The sequence below is a fragment of the Nipponia nippon genome, unplaced genomic scaffold, assembly GCF_047370975.1.
Source record: "Nipponia nippon isolate SJK-2023a ecotype South Korea unplaced genomic scaffold, ASM4737097v1 scaffold_14, whole genome shotgun sequence".
Taxonomy (NCBI): Eukaryota; Metazoa; Chordata; class Aves; order Pelecaniformes; family Threskiornithidae; genus Nipponia; species Nipponia nippon.
In genome coordinates, this window is record NW_028262330.1 from 1,652,015 (window position 1) to 1,673,992 (window position 21,978).

General features: G+C 54.8%; 2 protein-coding genes across 6 annotated transcripts; both read left to right on the plus strand.

Moving 5' to 3' along the window:
* The first annotated feature begins 885 nt into the window (after positions 1-885).
* On the plus strand, positions 886-11,211 carry TRIM47 (tripartite motif containing 47). 2 transcript variants are annotated; one of them, XM_087751076.1, is made up of 6 exons: positions 886-1,676; positions 3,576-3,671; positions 4,232-4,462; positions 5,035-5,230; positions 5,934-6,008; positions 7,218-11,211. In XM_087751076.1, the coding sequence occupies exons 1-6, from the start codon at positions 933-935 to the stop codon at positions 7,841-7,843; spliced, it is 1,968 nt and encodes a 655-aa protein (XP_087607202.1). In that variant the 5' UTR covers positions 886-932; the 3' UTR covers positions 7,844-11,211. The 2 variants fall into 2 exon arrangements, with proteins under 2 accessions (XP_087607202.1, XP_087607203.1); XM_087751077.1 differs by lacking the exon at positions 4,232-4,462.
* A 2,253-nt stretch (positions 11,212-13,464) lies between these two features.
* WBP2 (WW domain binding protein 2) lies at positions 13,465-21,855 on the plus strand. Of its 4 annotated transcripts, none has more exons than XM_087750498.1 (9): positions 13,489-13,584; positions 14,080-14,707; positions 15,455-15,563; positions 16,117-16,252; positions 17,840-17,932; positions 18,237-18,353; positions 18,578-18,700; positions 19,947-20,023; positions 20,214-21,855. In XM_087750498.1, the coding sequence occupies exons 3-9, from the start codon at positions 15,462-15,464 to the stop codon at positions 20,265-20,267; spliced, it is 702 nt and encodes a 233-aa protein (XP_087606624.1). In that variant the 5' UTR covers positions 13,489-13,584; positions 14,080-14,707; positions 15,455-15,461; the 3' UTR covers positions 20,268-21,855. The 4 variants fall into 4 exon arrangements, with proteins under 4 accessions (XP_009474886.1, XP_087606624.1, XP_009474887.1 ...); XM_087750499.1 differs by having other exon boundaries at positions 13,506-13,589; XM_009476611.2 differs by lacking the exon at positions 14,080-14,707 and having other exon boundaries at positions 13,465-13,584.
* Positions 21,856-21,978: the final 123 nt, after the last annotated feature.

A 21,978-nucleotide genomic window follows, 5' to 3' on the forward strand; every position in this document is an offset into this window, starting at 1 on the left:
CCTCGGGTGGGACCTTGGGCTGGCACAGACCTGGGAACTTATCTAAGCTGAAAAATTGTCTGTGTACCCTCCGTAGGAGGTGTCCGGAGATCCCAGATTTACCAGGCAGATCCTCAGACCGAAAGCACTTTGGTGTCTTCCCAGCCCCATCCCTGCCTGGTGCCTGCCGGCTCCTGCCGGCCCCGGAGCAAGAGGGGCCAGGGACCGAGCCCGGACCCGGGCGCCGTGGCCCCTTGTGCCTATGGGAGCGGCTGACGTGAGGCCGCGCTGTGAGGGTGGGCAGGGAAGCACCAGCACCCACGCACGGGGGAGCTCAGGACCCTCCGCGCGGCCCCGGGGTGGGGAGCGGCGCCTGGGGGCAGCGGGGTGGCACCGGGTTCTGGGGAGCAGCTCCGGGGGGCAGGGGATGCTCGGGGGGGGCAGCAGCCCCCTGGGAGGGGGACTGGGCTGGGCTGGAACAGCTGCCCTGGACAGGAGGAGATCTGGGGGTGTGCAGCGGCTGCCCCTGGGGGCAGCAGCCCCCCGGAGAGGGTCCGGATCCCAGCGGGGCCGATCCTTCAGGAGGTCGTAGAGCCTGGCTGGGAGGCAGCGCACCCGCGGCGGGGGGCAGATCGCCCGGGAGGTGCCGGGGAGAGGCACCAGGTGCCCGGCGCGGGGAGCAGAGTCCGGGGACGAGACACCCCCCCCACCGGGAGGGCGGGCGATTGGGGACCTGATCCCGGGCGCGTGGGGGGGCCAGGACCCCGGGAGGCCGCAGGACCCCCGGCAGCTGCGGGGAGCGGAGCCCCGGCCCGGCGGCGGCAGCGGCTGCGGGCGCGGGGGGGGGGCGGAGCGGGCGGGCGGGGCGCGGCGGCCGCCCGCCCCCCGGCGGGGCCGGGGCCGGGCCCGGGGCCGGGGCCGGGGCCGGGCCCGGCTGCTCGGGGCGTTCAGGGATGGAGACCGCGCCCGGGAGCGCCCCGCCGTCCTCCGCCGCGGCGTTGCGGCTGGCGCTGGCGGCTCCGGGGTTGCCCGACGGCCCCTTCGGTTGCCCCATCTGCCTCGACCTGCTGAAGGACCCGGTGACGGTGCCGTGCGGCCACAACTTCTGCCAGGGCTGCCTGGGGGCGCTCCGCCAGCGGCCGGGCCCCCCCGACGGCAGCGGCGGGGCGGGCGGGGCCGCCCGCTGCCCGCTCTGCCAGGAGCCCGTCCCCGCGGCCTTGCGGCTCCGCAAGAACCGCGCCCTCTGCGAGGTGCTGCCGCTGCTGGCCGCCGCCGCCGCCGCGTCCTCCCCGCCGCCCCCTCCGTCCCCAGCCGCCGCTTCGTCCCCCCCATCCCCAGCCGCCCCGATGGCACCGGGAGCCGAGGAGGAGGAGGATGCGGCGGGGGAGGAAGGAGCGGCGGTGCTGTGCGACGTGTGCCCGGCCGGGTCGCGGGTGGCGGCGGCGCGGTCGTGCCTGGTTTGCCTGGCCTCCTTCTGCGGAGCCCACCTGGAGCCCCACCGCCGCGCCCCGGCCTTCCGCGCCCACCGCCTGGTAGCCCCGCTGCGGCGGCTGGAGGAGGGGCTCTGCCCCCGCCACCTCCAGCCCCTCGACGGCTTCTGCCGCGCCGAGCAAACCTGCGTCTGCGCCCGCTGCCGCGCCCACGAGCATCGCAGCCACGACGTGGTGCCCCTGGAGCGGGAGCGGGAGCACAAGGAGGTGCGTGGGGTCGGGGGGGGGGCGCGGAGGTCCCCCCGCGGGACCCTGGGCTGGTGGGACCCTGGTATGGGGGTGTCCGTGTGGGGCGCAGCGCCGGCGGGGCGTCCTGCGTGGGGAGGGATGGGGCAGGCGGGGTGGGGAGGGTGCTGCGCCCGTGTCCCCGCGCGGGACCTAACCCTGGCGTGGGAGCGTCCGTACGGGGTGCAGGGCTGGTGGGGCGTCCCGGGCGGGCTGAGGGGCAGCACCCCTGGGAGGGGTTCGTGCGGCACCCACATCCCCACGGGGGACCCGATCCCCGCGGTGGGGTGTGCAGGTGCCGCCCTGGTGGGACGCGGGGTGGGTGCTGCAGCCCTGTGCCCGCGGGGGACCCCACCCCAGCATGGGGGACAGGGTGCTGTGCCATCGGGTCACCCTGCGGGTGGGGACACGACAGGCGTTAGGGGCAGACCCGCTGCCAGCCAGCCCTTGGGGTTTCGTCCCACTGTGGGGCCAAACTCGCAGTCCCGGGGGCGTCGGGCTGGGGGCGAGGGCGCCTGGGCCGCCCTGCAGCGGCCGCCCCCGCGCTCACGGGGCACCCGTCTTCTCTGTCTCGTTCCCACAGCTTCGTCAAGGCGGTTTTTCTCGGCGTGCTGGCAGCCTGCCCGGCCGCTGCTCCCGCTCCACCAGCCCTTTGTGTCCTGGCGTTTTGGCAGCAGGGTTTTTTCCGTCATTCCCATTCCCAGATGCGGCTGAGTCACCTCCCAAATTCACACCCACGAGCCTCCCCGGGAGCCCGGGCTCCAAGCCCAGCGCGGTGCTGCCTTCTTGGGCACTGCTGCCTCGAGCGCGTGGGGCCTCTGCAGGGCTGCAGGCAGATGGGAGCCTGCGAGGCTGGTGGCGTGGTGGCATCCCCACGTCGGCATGGGGCGTTTGGAGACCTCGGGGGTGTTTGCTTTTTCCCAGGGAGAGCCCGGGGGCTGCGGACATGCTGGCAGGGTCGCAGCGGCAGCCTCGAGCCAGCTCCCACTCCCTCATGGGCTCTTGGGACTGCAGGAAAACCCTTTTGCTGGCATTATTAGTCATCAGGAGCCTTAAAATAGAAAGCGTGTGTGATCCCAGCCCTGAGGAGCTGTCAAGCCTCAACAGGCGCTGCTTAACAACTCCTGCCGCCGCCCTCGCGCCGCGGGGTGGGAAGGATGGTCGGGGAGAGCGCCCGTCCCCCCTCGCCGGGCAGGAGCGCCGCAGGGGGCTGGGGGCTGAGCACCGGGGCAGGGAACTGCCCTGGCTGGGGAGCGCGGTGCCCTCCTGGCTCCCGAGGGACCCGTCCTCGTGACGGGCAATGGCTGGCGCTAACAATAGCGCGTCAGGAAACGCCGCGTTCGGACGGTGCTTCCTTAGCAGCCACGCAGCACCCGTGCTCCCGAGCTGCTTCGCTTTGCTCCGAACGAGAAACGTCCAGGAGACTCAGTGCTGCGTTTCCGAGTGCTCCGGGTCTGCCTTTCGGTTTCGCACCCATCCCAGGCAGATTTTTCTCAGCCTTGGGATACACACTAAGAGCACACGGCTTAGCTGCGCTTGCTGCAGTCACTGCCCGATGGTTTTGCTTTCAAATTCCTATTTTGTTTGGTTTCCGCTGGGACCGGGTGGGGAGCGTGGAGCTGGGCACGACCCTTTGCAGCCCGGCTGCTCCTTGAGTTTTCCAGCCGAGTGAGAAGGGTCGTTTGCAGGTTGGATGTTGCAGGGGAGGAAAAGAGCAAAACAACTCGCGATTCCCCTTGCACCCTTCACCCGAAGCCTGATAGCAAGGTCACGGGCAGAGAGGGGGCTGTGGGCTGAACTTCGGGAGAGGCTGGGTCCCCTGCACGTCCCTGCTGCCGGGACCGGGGGGCAGATCTCAGCATTTGTCCTTCGTGTCCACAGGCCCAACAAGCCAAATTCCTCAGCGATGTGGAGAACGAGCTGGAGGAGCTGGCAGTCACCATCGCGCAGGCCAAGAAGATGGTGGAGCTCATTAAGGTGACTCTGCGACGGCTCCGCTCCGTTAGCGCAGCTCGGCTGGGCCGGGGAGCAGAGGCGAAGGGGCCGTGAGCTTTTGGGGTGCATGGGGTGTAGAGGTGGTGCTCACAGGGGAGCAAGCGCTCCGTAAAACGATGGTGACCCTGGCAAGGATCCCTGAGGATTCTTGCTCCTCATCTCTGCTAACCCTCGCGGCATCTTTGGTTGCTTTTGTTTGCAACCTGGAAGGAGCACCGGGGCAAGGACCGTGCCAGGGCACCTGCTGGCTCTTGCACCTTCCCTCCCCAGGCTCCCGGGGGCTTTGGTCCCCTTGGGCCTCGCGCAAACACGTCACTTCACCACCTGCGGACACGAGACGTGGTGGAGCAGTATGCGGCTGTGCCCAGCCAGGTCCCTTGACACCTGGGTTGTAAAGTGCTCCGAGCTCTGGGGTGAAGGGGGGTTACGGGGTGTCAGGGACCCCACAGAGCTGAGGACTGGGTGCTGGGCAGGGGACAAGGGTGCTCTCCTACCCCCTTGCCTGCGGGAGGTGACCCCGACCCCTCTCTCCCTGTGCTCAGGGCGCCGCCACGAAGGAGAGAGAAAGAGTTGAGAAGCTCTTTGCAGAAGCCTCCGAGGTCCTGGCGACCTTCCAGAAGGAGGTGGCCGGTTTCATTGAGGACGGGGAGCGCTCCATGCTGGGAGACGCTGAGGCCGATCTCCGCTGGAAGGAGGAGAGGCGAGCCAAGCTGGCCCAGTGCAAGCAAAACCTGGAGAACGTCCCCAGCACCGACACCATCTACTTCCTCCAGGTGCCTGGGTGGGATGGGGTGAGGAGAAGGAGCCGATAGCGTTGTCTTTTGGGATTTTGTCCCATTTCACATGGAGCTGAGTGCCAGGAGCCCTGGGACGTGAGGGCTGCAGAGTCTCACTCCTGTTGGCACAGTCCTCTCCGCTCCCTGCTCCCGGGGGGACAGGGCAGCCAAGGCTTTCTCCTCCATCACCCCCACCTCCATCCTGGCCATGACTCAGGAGAAGCTGATGTGCTGCCCAGGCTGGGTACCTAGGTGTGGGCGCAGAGAGCGAGAGGTTGGGGTGCCCCGCTGCCCCCACCCAGCATCCCCCCCTCCCCGGCAGCCCAGCACGAGGAGACGCTGCTCCATGCGAGGTGGGCATGGTCTGGGTCCGGGTCTGAAAGGCAGCGAAGAGAAGGCGCCAGGAACGCGCGGCCGAGAAAGCGCTCTCCTCCCTTATGCAAGGCTGTCCTTGGGCCAAGTCCTGCGAGCTGCCAGTTCCCAAATCCTCCGGGGCAGGGTGGGGTGGCGGAACAAGAGACAGCTTTGGCTTCTTTGAAACCTCCTGAAACTCCCTCTTTTTGGCTCAGGAATTTCAGGCCTTAAAAGTAGCCATGGAAGAAAACCTCTCTCCGCCTCTGAGCTTCCAGAACGAGCTGAACTTCACCAAATGCACCCAAGCCGTGAGCGCTGTGAAGGATGTGCTGTCCGCTGCCTGCAAAAACCAGTGGAACCACTTGCAGGGGAAGGGAATTGATGGGCTGAGTTTCCAGAAGATGGAGGAAGGTTTGTGCTCACCCAGCCCCTCTGCCCGGAGGTCACCCCATCGCCCTCCGTCCTCCCTGCTGAGGTGGGAGATGCCTGCAGGCTCGATGGCTCCTGCAAGTGCTGGCCCCTCTCCCACCAGCCCTGGAAGCTGCCCGGCACGGCTGCGCTGCACGTTGCACAATCCTTCTCTGGGCTTATGCCTTGTCCTTGAGGTTTTATGAATTTTTCCACAGAGACCGGACACTGGAGAGGCAACAAACAGCCTGGGAGTTAGGCAGGGCCCTGCGGGAGGATGCAAGTGGCCAAAGTGGCCTCCCGTGAAAGGGGACTCTTTCTTCCCAGGATAGACGATCCTCTTCATGGGGCAGGCTCTGATCTCCCGAACCTGCCAGGGTTAGGAAGCCACCGCGGCAGCTTTCTCCCGCGATTTCTCATTTAGCCTGAGCTCTCTCTCTCATTTTCTCGGATGCCCATGGGAATTGCAGCCGGTTCCATGCCCCCCCTGCCCATCTCCCTGGGCTGGCAAAGGTGGCATCTGTCCTTTCCCACGTCCGAGCCGGCAGGGATGTGCAGGGGGAGCTGGGGATGCCGGCTGGGGCTCGGGGCCGCAGCAGCGGGGTACCACCAGGGTGTCGGGCGGGGGGGGATGCTCCAGTAACACCCTGGCTTGTGGCATCGGTTTCTCTGCTGATGGCAAACCCTTCTGTCCCTGTCTCTGCAGCGCTGGCTGAGTCCCGATTTCCAGACAAGTCAAACAATCCTGCCTGCCTGGAGAGCCGCGATTACTTCCTGAAATGTAAGCGAGGGACTTTTGCTTTGGCAGTTGTTGCTAAGGTCCATCTTCCCTTTCCTCTCGCCTGGCCGGCCAGCTCCTTCCCGCATGCCTGGCCAGTGCTGGTCCCGAGCCGACGGCTGGCAGGAGCGCTGCCGCCACCGGAGGAAATATTGCTCAGCTAACAAGGAAGCCTCCTTGCTGTCCTGACAACAGTCATAATCTGTTTAGGTGATATTTTTTTTCCCATGTCTGTGGTTCTGCCAGACCAGCTGCCAGGGGGGCTGCAGCCATAGCGTGTAATTTCTGCTGCCTTCCAGCCCTTGACGAATTGGATCCTCGGTTAAATTAGATCAGAGTTTGTGCATCTGCCTGGTTTGCTGCAGAGCAGCCATCTGATGAGGGTCAGCTTCAGCGGCAGCAAGCAGAGGGATAATTCGGTGGCTGAGCAGAGACAGTGGGGCAGAAGGGGCTGAGGCTGGAGGGTGCAGGGCTGGGCTTGGGCTCCAACACCCCGCGCGTCCCCCCACAGCCCTACAGGGGATGTGGGGTCACCTACTGAGATGTCCGCAGGGGACAAGATCTGCCTTGGCGGCACCGGTGCACCCCGCGGGGAGGCGGGCAGCAAAGCCTGGGCTGAAGCAGGGCGTGTTGTGCCACTGCTAGAGGGTTTGGGCACACCACGGGTTCAGACCTGCAGTGCAGTCGGCAGCGACACGTGTCCAGGGCTCATCCCCTCCGTTCAGGATCCAGCAGCGGTTCTCACGGGGCTCCGCGCGCCTGCGGGAGCCATAGGGCAGCGAGAGCCGACCACAAGGAGCAGCTGGTTTGTAGCCGTGATGTGCCTGGCTGTTCTCCTGGCTTCTTGGGGTCCCTCCCTGCTGTGGTTGTGGTTGCCTGAAACCTGTTTTTATATGGGATGTCCCTGCTACCACTCCACCTACGTTCTCCTATGTCTGATATCATGGTTGAGCTCATTGAGCAGCCTCTGCTCTCTCCTCTGCCTGGTTACCTGTGTTCATCCTCCTTATGGGAGTATCAGCTCTTCCAGCCTCTTATCCTCATCGGCTGAAGTTGGCCATGGGATTTAAAAGCAAGGGGACAGAGTGATGGTGGAAGCCAGAAAGGATCGTGCTAATCACCGAAGGCTGGAGCAGGGCATCAGAGCGGGGAGGGCTGGCGGGATTTCCTCCTGTTTTCCTCCTCATCCTCATGTCTCCTTGCCCCACACAGTTGCCTTCATCATTGACCTGGACAGTGACACGGCCGACAAGTTCATCCAGCTGTTTGGCACCAAAGGGGCCAAGCGGGTGCTGTGCCCCATCCCCTACCCGGAGAGCCCGACCCGGTTCATCAACTGCGAGCAGGTGCTGGGTGTAAACCTCATGAACCGGGGCAACTACTACTGGGAGGTGGAGCTCATCGACGGCTGGGTCAGCATCGGCGTCATCGCTGAGGACTTCAACGCCCGGGAGTCCTACAACCGTGGGCGCCTGGGGCGGAACGAGAAGTCTTGCTGCCTGCAGTGGAACGGACAGAACTACGTGGCCTGGTTTGGTGGCTTTGAGTCTGTCATCCAGCAGCCGTTTTTCCACACAATTGGGGTCTTCCTGGAGTATTCGGAGAAGGCCCTGACCTTCTACGGAGTCAAGGACTCCAAGATGACCTGCCTGCAGCAGCTCAAGGTCTCCAATTTTGTCAAGGGTCAGTTTGACCCGTTCCAGAACAAGATCAACCAGCAATTTGCCTCTCTTTTCTTGTACAAGCTGAAACCAGCCTTCTTCCTGGAGAGCGTCGATGCCCACCTGCAGATCGGACCACTGAAGAAAGATTGCGTTTCGGTGCTAAAGCGTAGGTAACCGCCTGGAGAGCAGGAGCACGGGAAGACCCAGGAAAGTCTCTCCTGCAGTGTATTGCCACCGTCACGGCTTCTCTTCGGTAGCGTTTTATTTCTCTGTGGCAGTCCTCCCTCCTCGCTCTGTGCTGTTTGTGACCCAGGGGAGGATGAAGCCGTCTGGCGGGCAGAGCCGTGGGCTGGGAGCCAGGAGGGAGCTGGATCTGAGCGCTGGCTCTGCCGCTGGGCTGCTGAGCGAACTTGGGCGAGTCTCTGTGCTGCTCCCTGCCCCTCAGTTTCCCTTTCTGGACATCAGGGACCGCGATACAGCCTTTCTTGGTAAAGCGTATTGCTCAGGAGAAGTGCCACATAGATTCGAAGCTGTATCTTGGCCAGCTGCTGGGCTGCCCGGTCCCTCTCCTTGATATCTGCTCACACTGCCCTGGTGACTTGCACAGATGCTCTGCTTTGTGCCATCTTGGTCTCTGTGTCACTGCTGCTTTTTTAAGCGCTGGCTCATCCACACCTTCCACGTACTCCTTATGAAGTGCCTTTGAAGTAGCAAGCCCAGCATGGACCGGGTGAACCCCCAAAGCAGATGCGGTCACTTCCCCGCTGCCCGCATCAGCATCATGCCTTGGCGCGGGTGAGCAGGGTGCTGCGGGGCGGGTGGGATGCAGGGTTGCCCGGCTGGGCGCAGGAGCGATGCTGCAGTGACGCTGTACCTCTCCTGGGGGGGCTGACCACCCGTTAGTGCTGCAAACGTGAAACGAGGATCTTTGCCCTCCCTCGTGCTGCGGCCAGCGGGTGTTTTGAACACTGGTCTGTGGCCAGGCTCATTTGGGAAAAGCCGTGGTCCTGCCTGTGCTGGAGCCCCGTGGCCGCGGGGCTGTTCCCCAGCGCAGCCAAAAATCCAGCTGGGAAAGGGGAGAAACCTCCTGCCAAGAAGCAGCAGCACCGTTCCTGCCTTGAGATGGCAAAGTGAGCAGCACAACACAGTTCTGCGGATGTGCTTTTAGTAAACGTGTTCCTCGGGAACTGCTTACAGAAGCTTTACAGCCAAATTTCCCCCCCCGCATTTTTGATGACCCTACTATTTTAGGGGTTTTTAATACTGTTAAACTCCCAACTCTTAAAGTACCCTGGGCACACTTGAGCTGTAAATGTAGCCGTTAGCTTAGAGAGTTTTTTAAGTGACAAAGAGGTGCTGTGAATATGTCCCAGAGGCAACTGGTGTGTTTTAGGCACAGCTGGGAGCACACTGATAGAAGGTACAGCATCAGTCAGTGATTAAATGACCCTTTAGACTCTGGCAATAAGTAACAATTAACAAAAACTGCTCTCAGGCAAGTGTTCCCTCCAGGAAAGGTGGAAACTTGAGGCTGAGAGCCAAAAATGCCAGTTCCCGTGTCCTAAGGGAGCTTTTCCAGAAGAAAAATACAGAAATACTGCCTGGAAGGGCGGCACAGTGCAGCCCCTGTCTCAGCGCAGCGCGCCTTTCCACGAGTTTATTTTTTCTGGGATTAATTTGCTACCTACCTCCCGAAGCTTGCTTTACAGAATCACAATGCTGTGTACTATATACCTGGAGAGAAAATATATTGGGTCAGGTTCTTCACTGGCGTGAGTGAGTCAGTGATGACGCATCAACGGTCAACATGGATGGAAAATGGCCCATTTAGCTAAATATATGAAATATATATATATCTATTCCCCGAAGGATAAGCTGGAAATCATAGTGGTATATTCAAGGGGAGCCAAAGGAAAAAAGCGAACGCGAATAAAAAGGGCAGCCACAAAGCCGAGAGGTTTAAAGTTAAAGCCACATTTACATAAACACCGAGGCTTAAAGAGCTCCTTTACTGTACTGCGTTTGCCAGCGCTGCCAGTTCCTGCTGGTGCGGGAAGAGGTGCCAGTCCCCAGCAAACAGCCGTGGCTTTGGGCTCTCGGTGGAGGGCCGAAGGGTCCGAACGCAGCCGCCCCCTCCCCAGGGCAGGGTGGGTGCGTGGGTCTGGGGCGAGGGACCCCTGGGATGTGTCTGCAAATCCCTCCTCTTCCTCCTCCTCCACACGCGGTGGCTCCTAAAATGCTGCAGGCGGTGGGAAAAGGGGAGGTAGGGCTTGCAGAGTGAAATCTTCGGATGAAATCTTGGCCTTTTCCGGCCAGCGGGAATGCTGCCCAGACTTCTGTCCAGATGGGAATTCACTCCCCGTGTCCTGAGCTCCTACCTCAAAACCGCTTCGTTTGGCTCACGCCAGTCGCTCTCCTGCAAAACTCAGCCTTTGCACAAGCTGTCAGCGGTGACGCAGCGCAGGCACCACTGCTGTTTTGCTAACACCGGGGAGGACTTGGTATCAGAAATGCCTTAGCAGATAAGAGGGGTAGAGACACGCAACAGCCTGTGCGTGATCACGTCCCAAGAGGAAGAGGAAGGTAACCTTGATCTCTGCTGCGCGCCTGCAGGAAGCGATCTCGCATGCGGGCTCCCATCTCGGCTCTGTCTGGGCCCTAAATCTCATTTATTCAAGCAAAACTCCCACCGTTTGCAGCGAGGAGTTTTGCCAAAATAAATACAGCGGATCTGGGCCTTTGCCCCGTTTCGTTTCACCGTAGGCGGATTGATTGCTCCGTGGGGAAACCCGTGCTCAAGCCACGCATCCCTCCCTTCTCCTTGTTGCCCAGCGCACAGACGCAAGTCTCTCAGCTCCTTCAGGGTTTGGGATGGTTCGGCGGGTTCCTACGTCTTTCCCTTGCCGTCCTATAACCACATGGGAGCAGCTCAGGAGGACGCATCTGGTGTTCGGGCTTTGCTTCTGGTTGTGCCGCTGCTTTTGCTTAATTCACCTCTGCCCCGAGAGCTGGGGTGCTGAGACGCAGCTTTACGGGCGGATTTGAGGGCTCCTGGAGATGCGCTGCAGCTGGGAAGTGCTACCCAACCCTCTCCTTCCTGCTGCTTGCTTTTATCCTCGTTGGAAGCTCTAGAAATCCTCATGGTTTAGGGCATAAAGCAAATTCTGACCCATTTAAGACAGGAGCAATCCCCCCCAGGGCGTTGGACCAGAGTTTGCTCTGCGTTGCCAATAATTTGGGGTATAAACTGGAACGATTAGGAAATGTGCACTATGCCAGCTCTGGAGCGCTGATTTTTTTGCTGCAAACGAAGGGCTAAATGCGGTGTGTGGTGAGTTTAGATGGATAGATAGCACTCAGCAATTTAAACAGCCTTTCTGTGTCCCCTTGAGTTCTTTCTGCTGTCACAGAGTTTTCCTCTCTTTAATTAGGATTTTAAAAATATAGTTACTGCAGAGTATTTTACAGCGTGTGAAAAAACTGTAACAGAATAATATAATGATGTTAGGGACTATGATTTGCCATTAAAAATTATACAGACATCGCTCTGGGTTGTCTTTCCTTTAAACACCAAACGGCTATAGTTGTCCCATTATCTCGTGTTTATTTTTCTGTGTCCTGTACATCTGGCGTAAAATAACACAGATTTTATTTTCCAAGTGTGTCCAAGGGAATTGTGCCAAATACACATTTGTATTGCTTGACTGCAAAAGGAGTGGAAGAATCCTAAAATCCAATAACAATATTGTCAGTCCTGGGCAATTCAAACAATGAATTGTCTCGGTTCTCTCTTCTACATCCGTCCTCAGCTTAGAAATAACAAAGATGAACAGATTAGGCACTTTTTCCTTAGTGTTTTGAGCTTTTCGAGTATGAATTTCCAAGATTTTCTATGTGACGAGGTGGTCTAGAGCTTCCCACGCACCCTGGCACTCACACCAGCACCTTTTTTAAAAGGAAGGCTGAGTTTCTTAATATCAAATATCAGCTGGAGTGAGGAGAAAAACATTATTGGGCGAGCCTTAGTTCGTGCGAGGTGGCAACGCTTCGGCCGGGCGCCTTGGCGGAGGCCGAGCAGCTGGCTGCTGCTGACTTTAATAGGAGAAGAGTCAGGACTGTTTGTTAGAACCATTTCTTAAAAGGGACACTTACATCTTCTTGAAAAAGCGGATATGAAAAGCACAAACTCGCTCTTTTCTTGCCAAGAACCGTACAGATTATGTCACTGCATTTATTTAAATCTGGTTTCCGTTATGTAGTTTTTCTGCTTTCCCCCCCCGCACCCCATCTGGTTCTCAGACGCTCGGACAGGGCTGGGCTGCAAACCCTGCGGGACAAAGATCAAAGCCATATAAGAAGATGTAATTTAGGGTAATATATGCTCTCAATATATATTTGTATATTATTGATATACAGTTAGCGATATGAGGAGGCCTTCAAAACAGTTTGTTAGTTTTGCAGGGCTTCTATTTTTAATGAAATTATGCAGTCGTTAATTTTTTTAAGAGTTCCTCCTGCTTGCACACCGGGAGGCAGGGGATTATACCCTTACGGTAGCTCTGCAAACGCCACAGGTATTTTCCTGTTCCCAGATTCCCGACAGACAGACAGACAGACAGACAGGGTCCTGACTTGTTTAAAGGGCAACGGGTTAGTCCTTCTGGTTTAACACTCTCCAGTATAAAGGGGTAATTTTAGGATGTGATTGATTCCAGCATGGAAAGCAGCCAATATTGGGCTCAAAAAATCCGTTTGCAAGTGTGTGAAAGACGCAACGCGCATCAAACGCGAAATAAAAAATTGTTGGAAACGGAGCAAGCATCTTTGCTGTTGAAGGGGCTAAGCCTCGTTTTATGTGCAGCACCATCACATACGTGGGATGATTTTTATTCTGCTCTACCAAACATCTGAATTCTGCCCATACCACCTACTGAAAGTCTGATTTTGTCTCCATTTCACTGAATTCTGGGCTTTTCCTGGGGGGATCCTGGCAGACAGTGTTACGATCGCTTGTGGTTGCATGGGATGTGCAAACAGCCCCTTCTTGCGTGTGAAACTGGACGTCCTCCAAGGGAAAATGTTGTATCCGCTGGTGAGCCGGTCTGGAACCTCTTCAGGATAAAAAGTGAGGTGCAAACAGTAGCAAAATTCAGCATTTTAAAATAAGACGCCGATGCGAATGCTGCCGGGGTGCTCCGCGAGCTCCCACTATGCCCCAGCGCCCTTGTGAGCAGAAAAAGCCAGGAAAACGGCTGCCAAGTTCAGGCGGGGTCCAAATAACTTCAATCACTTTGTTATATATGGTCAGCGGGACACGTAAAGGGGTGATTAATGGGTTTATAAACACGTTCGAGAGCTCTCCCAAAAAGGAGACTGGCTCTTTGGATTACCCCTACTCTTATGTATTAACAAACTGAGGAAGCTTAATAAAACCGAAGCTGGCTTGAGCTCTGTAAATGAATATTGATTATAAATCGTGGAGGGAGCAGGGGGTCTCCTCAGGGACGGTCAGGCGGGGGATAGCAGCTCCCAGCAGCGGGTGGGCCTGCTGCCCCTGGGCTTTGGCGGGGTGACGGAGGTGGTGGGCGAGGGTTGGGGACGCGGTTTGGGGCAGAGCGGGCTTGGACGCACCCCCGAAACCGGGCAGTCCCCGGGGGGCCGCCACCCGCCATGACACCCCGCCCGAGGCGGGGAGGGGGTGTCATAGCGGCCGGCGGGCGCCCCGAGGACTACAACTCCCAGCATGCACCGCGCGGGCCGTCCCGTCGTGCCTCGCCCCCGCCGCCACGCCAAGAGCCCCTCTCCCGCGCAGGCGTAGAGCGGTCTCGGCGCTGTGAGGAGGAGGCGGCGGCGGCCATGGCGCTGAACAGGAACCACTCGGAGGGCGGCGGCGTCATCGTTAACAACAGCGAGAAGTGAGGTGCCATCCCCTTCTCCCCTCCTCCGGCCGCAGTCGCGGGGGGCTGCGTGTGTCCTCCCCCGCCCCTTCCTTCCTTCCCCCTCAGGGGGAGCGGTTGTGTGGGGAGGGGTGCTGGGGGACGAGGGGTGAGGGTTTATATACGCCACCCTGGCGTGGCTGGGCTCCTCCTCCTCTCCTCTCCTCTCCTCTCCTCTCCTCTCCTCTCCTCTCCTCTCCTCTCCTCTCCTCTCCTCTCCTCTCCTCTCCTCTCCCTACGGAGGTAGGGGCTGTGCGTGGCCCCCTGCCCCTGGGTCTCCCCGGGGGGAGCTCTGCTGGGCCTCAGCCGCGGGCCTCCCCCCCTCGCCGCTCCCCTCCGCAGCCTGCCCGCCCCCCGGCCCGCCGCTGGCTCTTACTGCTGTCCCCAGCCTCTCCCCCGAGGGCTGGCAGAGCTCAGCCCGCAGCCAGGTGACTCTGGCCTGGACCCAAGCCTCATCCTTCTCTCGCCACCCAGCGCTGCTGGAGAGCTGGGATGCTGCACCTGCGGTGTGCCTCTGCTCGGGAGCCGCCCGCTCGGGAGCCGCCCGCTCGGGAAGCGCTAGGCCGGCTGCCAGGTTCGGTTTGCTGGGTTCCTCGCGCACACCCCCCCCTCCGTGCGTTGGGGGAGCAGCGACAGCGTTGGAAAAAGGTGCTGGGATATAACCATGGAAACAGAAAGCCTCCACAGAGCTGCCTCTGTCTGCACGGCAATGGGCTGTCCTCACCCTCTGTGTCTGCCAGCGTGCTTCGGTTCTGACGTGTCAGTCACCTGCTTCTGGGACAAAGGAGTAGTTCATTCTTCAGGGCTTCTTTCCATGAAGCCGGTTAAACATTGCTGTAGGAATTCTGCGCCTGACTTCCATTTGGGATGTGACCCTTCTTAGAAGAATTTAGTAAGATCAACTCTGGGCCTTAAGTTTGTGTTCACTGAAACAAACAACTGCGGCAGCTTAACGTGTTACTGTTCCCAGTTGTCAGCCCCCCTTGGATCGGGGGTTACTTCTCACGCGGCCGCCCAGGCTGCTTGTGGTGGTTGGTTCAGCTGGAGCTTCAGCAGAGCTGCTGGCCCCTGTGCCCTTCTGGAGCTTTTGCTGGAAGGACAGGTACTTGCTGGCAGAAGGGTGAATCTGAGGATGGTAACACGTAAGCTGCCAAAGATAAAGGTGGTGGAGGTTTCTCCAGCCTTAGGGATTAGAGTCCCTAATGCGGGTGCTGTTATGTTAATGCAAGTTACCCGCTGCATCCGTGCAAGGGTATCGCACAGGTTTTAATCAGGTCAGTTTCTAATTGAGAATTAAGGAGTCGGTGCAGACAACACGGGTTAATGAAGTCTAGTGGCAAGAAAGGGGAGTTCCTCTTGATCACGTTTTTGTGACAGAGATGCTTAAGCTGTGGTTAGACCTTCAACAGCCGTGTTGCATAAGCCAGCCTGAGCAGTTCCTGCTTCAGCAGTCCTTCCTCTGTTGTGTTACTTGCGGTGAACCAAATTAGGGAACTGATCCAGCAGAAATGCTACACAACTTAAAAAAAAAAAAAAAATCTATCTCTCCGTGTCTTGAGACCTCGATCAGTTCAATTGACTAGATTCACTGCCTGGCTGTGCAGACAGCCCTGGCTGTGCCCGCACACTGAGGAGGGAACACAAGGCGGAGAACAAGCAGCCAGTGCTACTTAAGTTGCTACTGCCAACCAAAAAAAAAAAAAATGCAAGCCAGACTGATTTTGTCTGCCGAGCACTGGCCTGAGGTTGAAGGCAGTTTTGGTAGGTCAGTAAACTCGCATGGGTATTGCACTTCTGCCTTGAGCTGTAACACTGTAACACCGCGTCTCTTCTCTCCTCTTGTTTGCAGCGTTTTGATGACCTATGATCACATAGAAATTACCTTCAGTGATATCGAACCTATGCCAGATGCCTTCAAAGGGACCAAGAAAGGCAGCGTTTTCTTGACTCCCTACCGAGTAAGTAGTAAAAGGCTTTATCTTGTGTAAGGAGATAAGTGCTCTTTGCGATTCTGTATTTAAATGTCCTCAATGCATGAAAGTCAGGATAATCTACTGCCCCTTGAAGTATGGCTCATCCTCTCCCTCTGGGGAGCATTATGAATTCATTGCATATCCTATCTATTTGTCAAAAGATAATAAATCTGATTAGTTCTTGTACAGACAGCTGTTTAGTCCATCAGGCATCTTCAAGATTGGAAATTAGCAATGGTCTGGAAATGCTGAGTGCGAAGGCACAGCTACTAAATCAAAGCTGTGTGGAGCAGCGAGTTCTCTGGAAGCTGGGAGGAGTATCATCTGAGCAAGGGTAGTCTTCCTGGAAGGCTTTATTGCCTTGAGGCTTCAGTTTACCCTTGTGGCTGTTCTGTGTGGCCTTTGGCTTGCAGAACTGACGAGGAGCTTCGGATATGGGAGGGAGTTTCAGTCCATAGAATAGTCTCTTCAGATAATAAATCGGGGCTGTGTTTCCTGTTTGTTTTAAATACCCTTTGTAACGTTATTTTCTTTTCAGGTTATCTTTGTATCGAAGGGCAAGGATGCTATGCAGTCTTTCATGATGCCCTTTTATTTGTTGAAAGATTGCGAGATTAAGCAGCCTGTCTTTGGAGCAAATTATATCAAGGGCACAGTGAAAGCCGAGGCTGGAGGTATGTATAGAACAGACGTATGTTCTGTATCTTCGTTCAACTACACAGTTCGTAGCAAAGTAAGTATCCGGTGTAACCAAAACTGGATACTGACCAAATGGGTTTTTGTGGTACTGCTAAAATATGTTTCTTTCTTTGAAAGTAGGAGCTAAAAATATTCCCCCGATCTGTTCCCTGTACAGTTACAATGAACAGATCTGTTCTGCAACCGATCTCATTCCTGCCCTCTGTGCAGAATACCAAGTTCCATCAGCCAAGCAATCTCACTGAGTAAACAGCAGAGCTGAGTCAGCAAGAGCGAGGATGTCATTTCGCTTTGGTCACTTGGGGTTACCTGTTAATTCTGCGTCCAGGTGCTCCTGTGCCAAAGACTCTGGTTCTTTTCTGGATCAGTTTGGGTTTTCAGGTGCAGATCTCCAGCGCGCTGTTCTCCATCATCAATTTCTTGTGCAATTCAAGGAAAGGCATGCTGTTGCTGTAGTGCATTTTAGCAGTAAAAATGACACTTGGAAGAGAATGGACCGTCCTGAAATGAGGGGATCTTCAAGGGGCGCTTTCATGTTATGTTCAATGAGAAGGTTGTGGTAGACATTTTCAGGAATAATTTTTTTTAATCAGTGTTTTATGCTTCCCCTTTTTACCAAAGGCACGTAGTTCAGTGAACTCTTTTATCCCCAGCCTGATTTAATCTCTTGGTTGTGGCACTGAAATCACAGTGCAGTGCTTAGGAGACTTCAGTCTATAATCCTGAAATCAGCGTTGTAGCTTCTGTGTGGGAGCAAAGTGGGAATATCCAGCGTGAGAGGAAGCTCGAGCAGTAACGACAAACTCTAAACTGTGTGAAAGGCAAACGGCTTTAACTAAATCTTTGTGAGTTTTCCCCAGAGGCCGTCTCTTTTAACGGGGATGTTGCTTTAACAGCCATGAGAGTCTGGTTTAGCTCAAAAGGCTCTTTAATCTACACGTCCCTGTTTCAGCACTGACACAGCTTCTGCTTTGAGGCATTGTTGGGACTCTGGGCTGTGCGTGGTTTTCTTTTTTCAGTCTGTAATATGAGATGTCACTAATGTTTGGGTTTTTTTATTATTCTGACTTGAAATATCTTCCATGGACGCTAATGGATTTATGTGGACCATGTTTTTCATTAAGCTCTTTGCTTCATTGGGCACTCAGACTCCCAAACTAATTTATAGCTGACAGTTAGGTGTAGTTGCAAAGGCTTTTTAGCAAACAGGATTAACAAAATCCCTGTCTTCTGCACTAATCTTATACAAACCTAGAGCAAATCCAGTGCTTCTGATCGCTCGGTCTGTTGGCAGCTGGTGTGGTAACAGGCGCAACTTCAGTAAGCTGTCGAAGGTCTCCCTCACTGATGTTTCAGGTATCTCTTGACCTGGAAATACCCCAGTGTGAATTTTTCTGATAATAGGGTCATTCTGCCACTTTATCTGCATTTTTTTTTTCTTGGATTTTTGGGATGAGCTCTTTAAAGAATTATATACAGGGCATCTGTAGATAAAGCACGGAAGCTAAATAGCATCGAAACATCTTCTCCTTGCTTCTGAATTCTGTCTTTCCTCCCTGCAGGTGGCTGGGAAGGATCCGCCACATTCAAGATGACCTTTTCAGCTGGGGGTGCTATCGAGTTCGGGCAGCGCATGCTGCAGGTGGCATCGCAAGGTACGGGAGCCTGGCAGGGTCCGCCAGACAGTTCTGTGGTTTCAGGCGGCCTTGCCTTCGTCTCGCAGCAAGGGCGGTTTTAGGTTGCAACGGGTAGGACTCAAATCCAGGCGAGTTTCAGGCTGTATCGGGAACTTTCTTGCTTTAAAAAATACTTTTTTCACATCCAGTGAGCAGCAGATTTATTGGGATGGAGCTTGTTTGTTTTTCAGATAAGGATTCTTTAAGTTTGTTGGAGGTCTCTGCCTGCATTTGATGCAGGCTTGATGTTTTGGTGAGGTCAACTTTATCTTTACTTTTCCAGTCTCCAGAGGTGAAATACCCAATGGAGCTTACGGCTACTCCTATATGCCGAATGGATCCTATGCTTTCGCACCAGCTGCAGCTAATGGGGCCTATCCGTACCCACCACCTCCTCCTGGTGAGTCTGGGAATTGAGGATGGGATTATTCTAGTTAGCAAGAGTTAAAATAGCTGAAAAGGGGAAGAAACACGAATTTCACATAGTCTTTTAGATTGGATCTGATGCCTTGTGCAACTTTTGTTTCTGAGCTTAATTCTGTTTGCCTTTGGCTTGTTTTGGCTGTATGCTGTGACCCACCCAGAGGAGTTACATCTTTTGCTGTGCTATTCCTTTCCTGACAGAGTTTTATCCTGGCCCCCCCGTGGCGGACGGAGACATGGGTTACATGCAGCTTCCACCCCCGCCGTACCCGGGGCCCATGGAACCCCCCGTCAGCGGTCCGGACCTGCCCTCCACTCCCGCAGGTAAGAGGCGCGTTCAGGTGAATTAGCTCACAACGGTTTTATTACCCATGAAACAGACATTGTTTCTTGTCTGTTGTCTCTTGGGGAGCTTAGTGTCAACTTAGAAGCTCCACTTAGAAGTTAAAATCGTTCAGGAGAGCGATTAGGGAGCTCCCCTGCTCTCCAGGCTTGTGTATCCATCGCAGTCTGGAGGCCAGCCTGATTCTCCCCAGGGTGGATACTATTAGCGGGTATTTTGCAGCTGGATTTAGTCTTGTTGTGGCAGAAAAAATGCAGTTTGTGGTTCTCCTATTGTGGTAATCTTGCTCTGTTAGATGAATAAAAAGAAATTGATGGTGAAATATGTTTCTAGTCCATTTTAGTTAGAAAATGTGGCTTTGCTGATATTTGCTCCCCCTTTCCCCATTTCACTCTAATCTGGTTACTTTTGCTTAAACTGTATGGAACAGAGGAATAGATAATGGAACGGAGCTGGGGAAAAGTCAGTCTCGTTTTCACTCATTTGGGATTTATCAAAATTATTTTGAACATGGTCTTAAAAGGTCTGCGGGGCCGGGGGGGAGGGGGGGGAACATGACACAAAAACCACAAAAAACCGACCAAACAAAAAAAAAAAGCCCAAAAATGAGCTTTTGTGGTTGGACACAACCATAGATCTCTCACAGATAAATTCTTATCCAGACAAATATCCTTAACTTCTCTCTTTTGTCTGAATAAGCGACCATCATCTTTGAACTATTATTTGGAAAGTGGCACTGATCCAGATAGCTCTACAAGATTTTTGTATTCTGCAGAAATAGAGGATCTGGATTATCTTCATAAATTACCATCTTTAAACTATGAATCCCCTGAGCTGCTAGAAACTTGTGCTGATGTTTTGTCTCGTGTTTTCACTCCCGAGAAGGATGGTTTGTTGACTGCCTTTTTGAGGGGTATTGTCTGTGTTTAGGCAAAACAGCTGTTAGCATTTATTTGTTGGCTAACAGGCAAGTCCCAGGTGACATTTCCAAACTAAGTCTTGGGACTATTTCACTTCTGACTTGACAATCCTGCGTCAACTGAATTTTTAGTACTTGGAAGAGATAATGCTCAATTGTCGTGTTTGTTGTAGCTCTTTTGCAACTCAAGCGTGGGTCAAATAGCGCTCTGTTAGTAACAACTGATGGCTGAGAATACGTGGAGGTTTTGTTTGATGGTAAAAGTTCTCTGCATGTCACCACGTCTGTAACTTCTCTTTCTGCGACAGCTGAAGCGAAGGCTGCCGAAGCCGCTGCCAGCGCTTACTACAGCCCAGTCAACCCACACAACGTCTATATGCCCACGGTGAGTTCCTGCGTCGTGCTGGTGTTGCAGTCTGAGCCCAGGCGGGTCGTTAGCAGTTCTCTGTCTCAGTGACACAGCAAAGTTCGTCTGAACTGATTTTGCTTTTTTGTTGTTGTTGTTTTTGTGTTGTTGGTTCCCCCCCCCTCCCCTTAGCCATGAATTGATATTCTTTTATTGTCTTTTATTTCAGGACCAGCCCCCCCCTCCTCCATACTTCCCACCAGAGGACAAGAAAAACCAATAAGCTAACAGAGAACTTCTCCACAACTCACTGCTTTCTTACTTCCCATTTTGGCAGAATCCTGGGCATGGTCCATAGCACCGAGGAGTAGAGCCTTCCCCCAAGGCCCGTAGCTTTCATGGACTCTAGTGGTAGATAGGTGCAGAGCAAGGGGAGAGGTTTCAGCAGCCTGGGTTACCTCGCAGAGCTCTGCGGGTTTGCTGTCCTACCGCAGCATTCTCTTCTCCCTGTGTGCGGCATCGCTAGGACTGGAGCTTCTTCATCTGTGATTGTTTCCCTTACATCTCTTTCTTTTGATACTTAAGTTATACCTCTTTAGAGGAAGGAACTGCTCCGTACTGACAATTAACATGCTCATAACACGGATGCAAGGCTCTTGGGAGGGTCTTGAATTTTCCTTAGTGTGCAGCCAAGAGCATCTCTGGGCACAGGGGTGTCTCTGGGTATTCCTCCAAATCCAGAGTATCCCATCTGGCATTTCCCTCTGCTACTGAGAAAGGGCTTCAAAGGGCGCCTTTGGGATCTCAAAGGCAATAGGTGTCTCTTAGATTTTTCAGATATCTATTAAACTTCCTTGGGTTTTTTTCAGCTAAGTCATTCCTGACAATTGTAGCAAATAACCTGGTAGCCCCCCAGATTTCCCTGCTGTGCGCTGCATGGTGATGCTGACAAGCTTCCCTTTCTGAGAAAACACGCTGCCCTTTACGGGGCCGATGGGTAGCATCTCACTGGTTACAGATCGGAGGGGAACACTAACTTTCTGTTGTCTCTCTTTTCCAGTTAGATACATGGGCTTGAGAGCACCAAGTCCTGAACTCTCTCTTTATACTCTGTCATGCACTTTTTTTTTTTCTCTGCTGTAACACAAGTTACACTTCTTGGCCAGTGAAGCATCTCACTGCTGTGATTTAACTGGTGAATTAACAGCTCGTGGGGAGAAAATAGTTGCTTTACTTCTGCCCTGGAAGCACTTGAGAGAATATGCAAAGCGTTGGTATAAGCTGCTAGGTGTAACTGAGCTGCTCATTTGAACGTTGTTTAATGCTGTCAGTGTTCCTGGATCAGCTGTGAATTCACTTCCCGGTAACTTGAACGTGGGCTCCTTGGACCGAGGGTTCAAGCGTTTTCCTTCCGTAGCATCGATTCATTGATCTCATTAGCAACGACTCCAGCGTGCAGAACCTCTGCAGGACCCATCGGTAACCCGGCTGTAAAACTCTGCGTTGTACAAAGCTTTGCACAAATCATTCACTGACTTCAGTCGGTGTCGGTGAGAGACAAAATCCTTCCCAGCAAGCGTGAAGAAAGATCGTGTGCTAGGAAACTGCTGAGACTTGCTGCATGCAGCCTGCTTGGAGAGAAAAAAGGTCCACCTCCTGTTTTCTTTTCGTTTGAGTCTAGCTGATTAATCAAATTGCTACTGTCTGTGCACTGACTTTTCTAGAATTGCTACTGCAGTGATGTAAAGAAATGGTTATTTTAAAAAAAATATTTATTTTGAAAATGTTTGATTAATATATTAATGTGAAATGACTTTTGAATGCAGATTTGTTTTGCCAAGACTGTGAAGTAAAGAGAAATCAGCTCAAGACTTAGGGTGTTTGTGCATCTGTGCGTGAGTGGGCAAACGCGATGGTGACTTGGTAGCTTTGGATGGGGAGAGGGAGAACTAAACAACAGCAAAATCACTTGGATTTTGTTCTTGGCTATCCAC

What these genes read in the sequence shown, in the direction of transcription:
- TRIM47 (XM_087751076.1), top strand. Translation starts at nt 933, where the DNA reads ATGGAGACCGCGCCCGGGAGCGCCCCGCCGTCCTCCGCCGCGGCGTTG. An exon ending in TTTCCAGAAGATGGAGGAAG is followed by an intron (nt 5,231 to 5,933) that starts GTTTGTGCTCAC and finishes CTGTCTCTGCAG; the next exon opens with CGCTGGCTGAGTCCCGATTT. An exon ending in CCGCGATTACTTCCTGAAAT is followed by an intron (nt 6,009 to 7,217) that starts GTAAGCGAGGGA and finishes TGCCCCACACAG; the next exon opens with TTGCCTTCATCATTGACCTG.
- WBP2 (XM_009476611.2), top strand. Translation starts at nt 13,526, where the DNA reads ATGGCGCTGAACAGGAACCACTCGGAGGGCGGCGGCGTCATCGTTAAC. An exon ending in TTTTCTTGACTCCCTACCGA is followed by an intron (nt 15,564 to 16,116) that starts GTAAGTAGTAAA and finishes TTTTCTTTTCAG; the next exon opens with GTTATCTTTGTATCGAAGGG. An exon ending in GCTGCAGGTGGCATCGCAAG is followed by an intron (nt 17,933 to 18,236) that starts GTACGGGAGCCT and finishes TTACTTTTCCAG; the next exon opens with TCTCCAGAGGTGAAATACCC.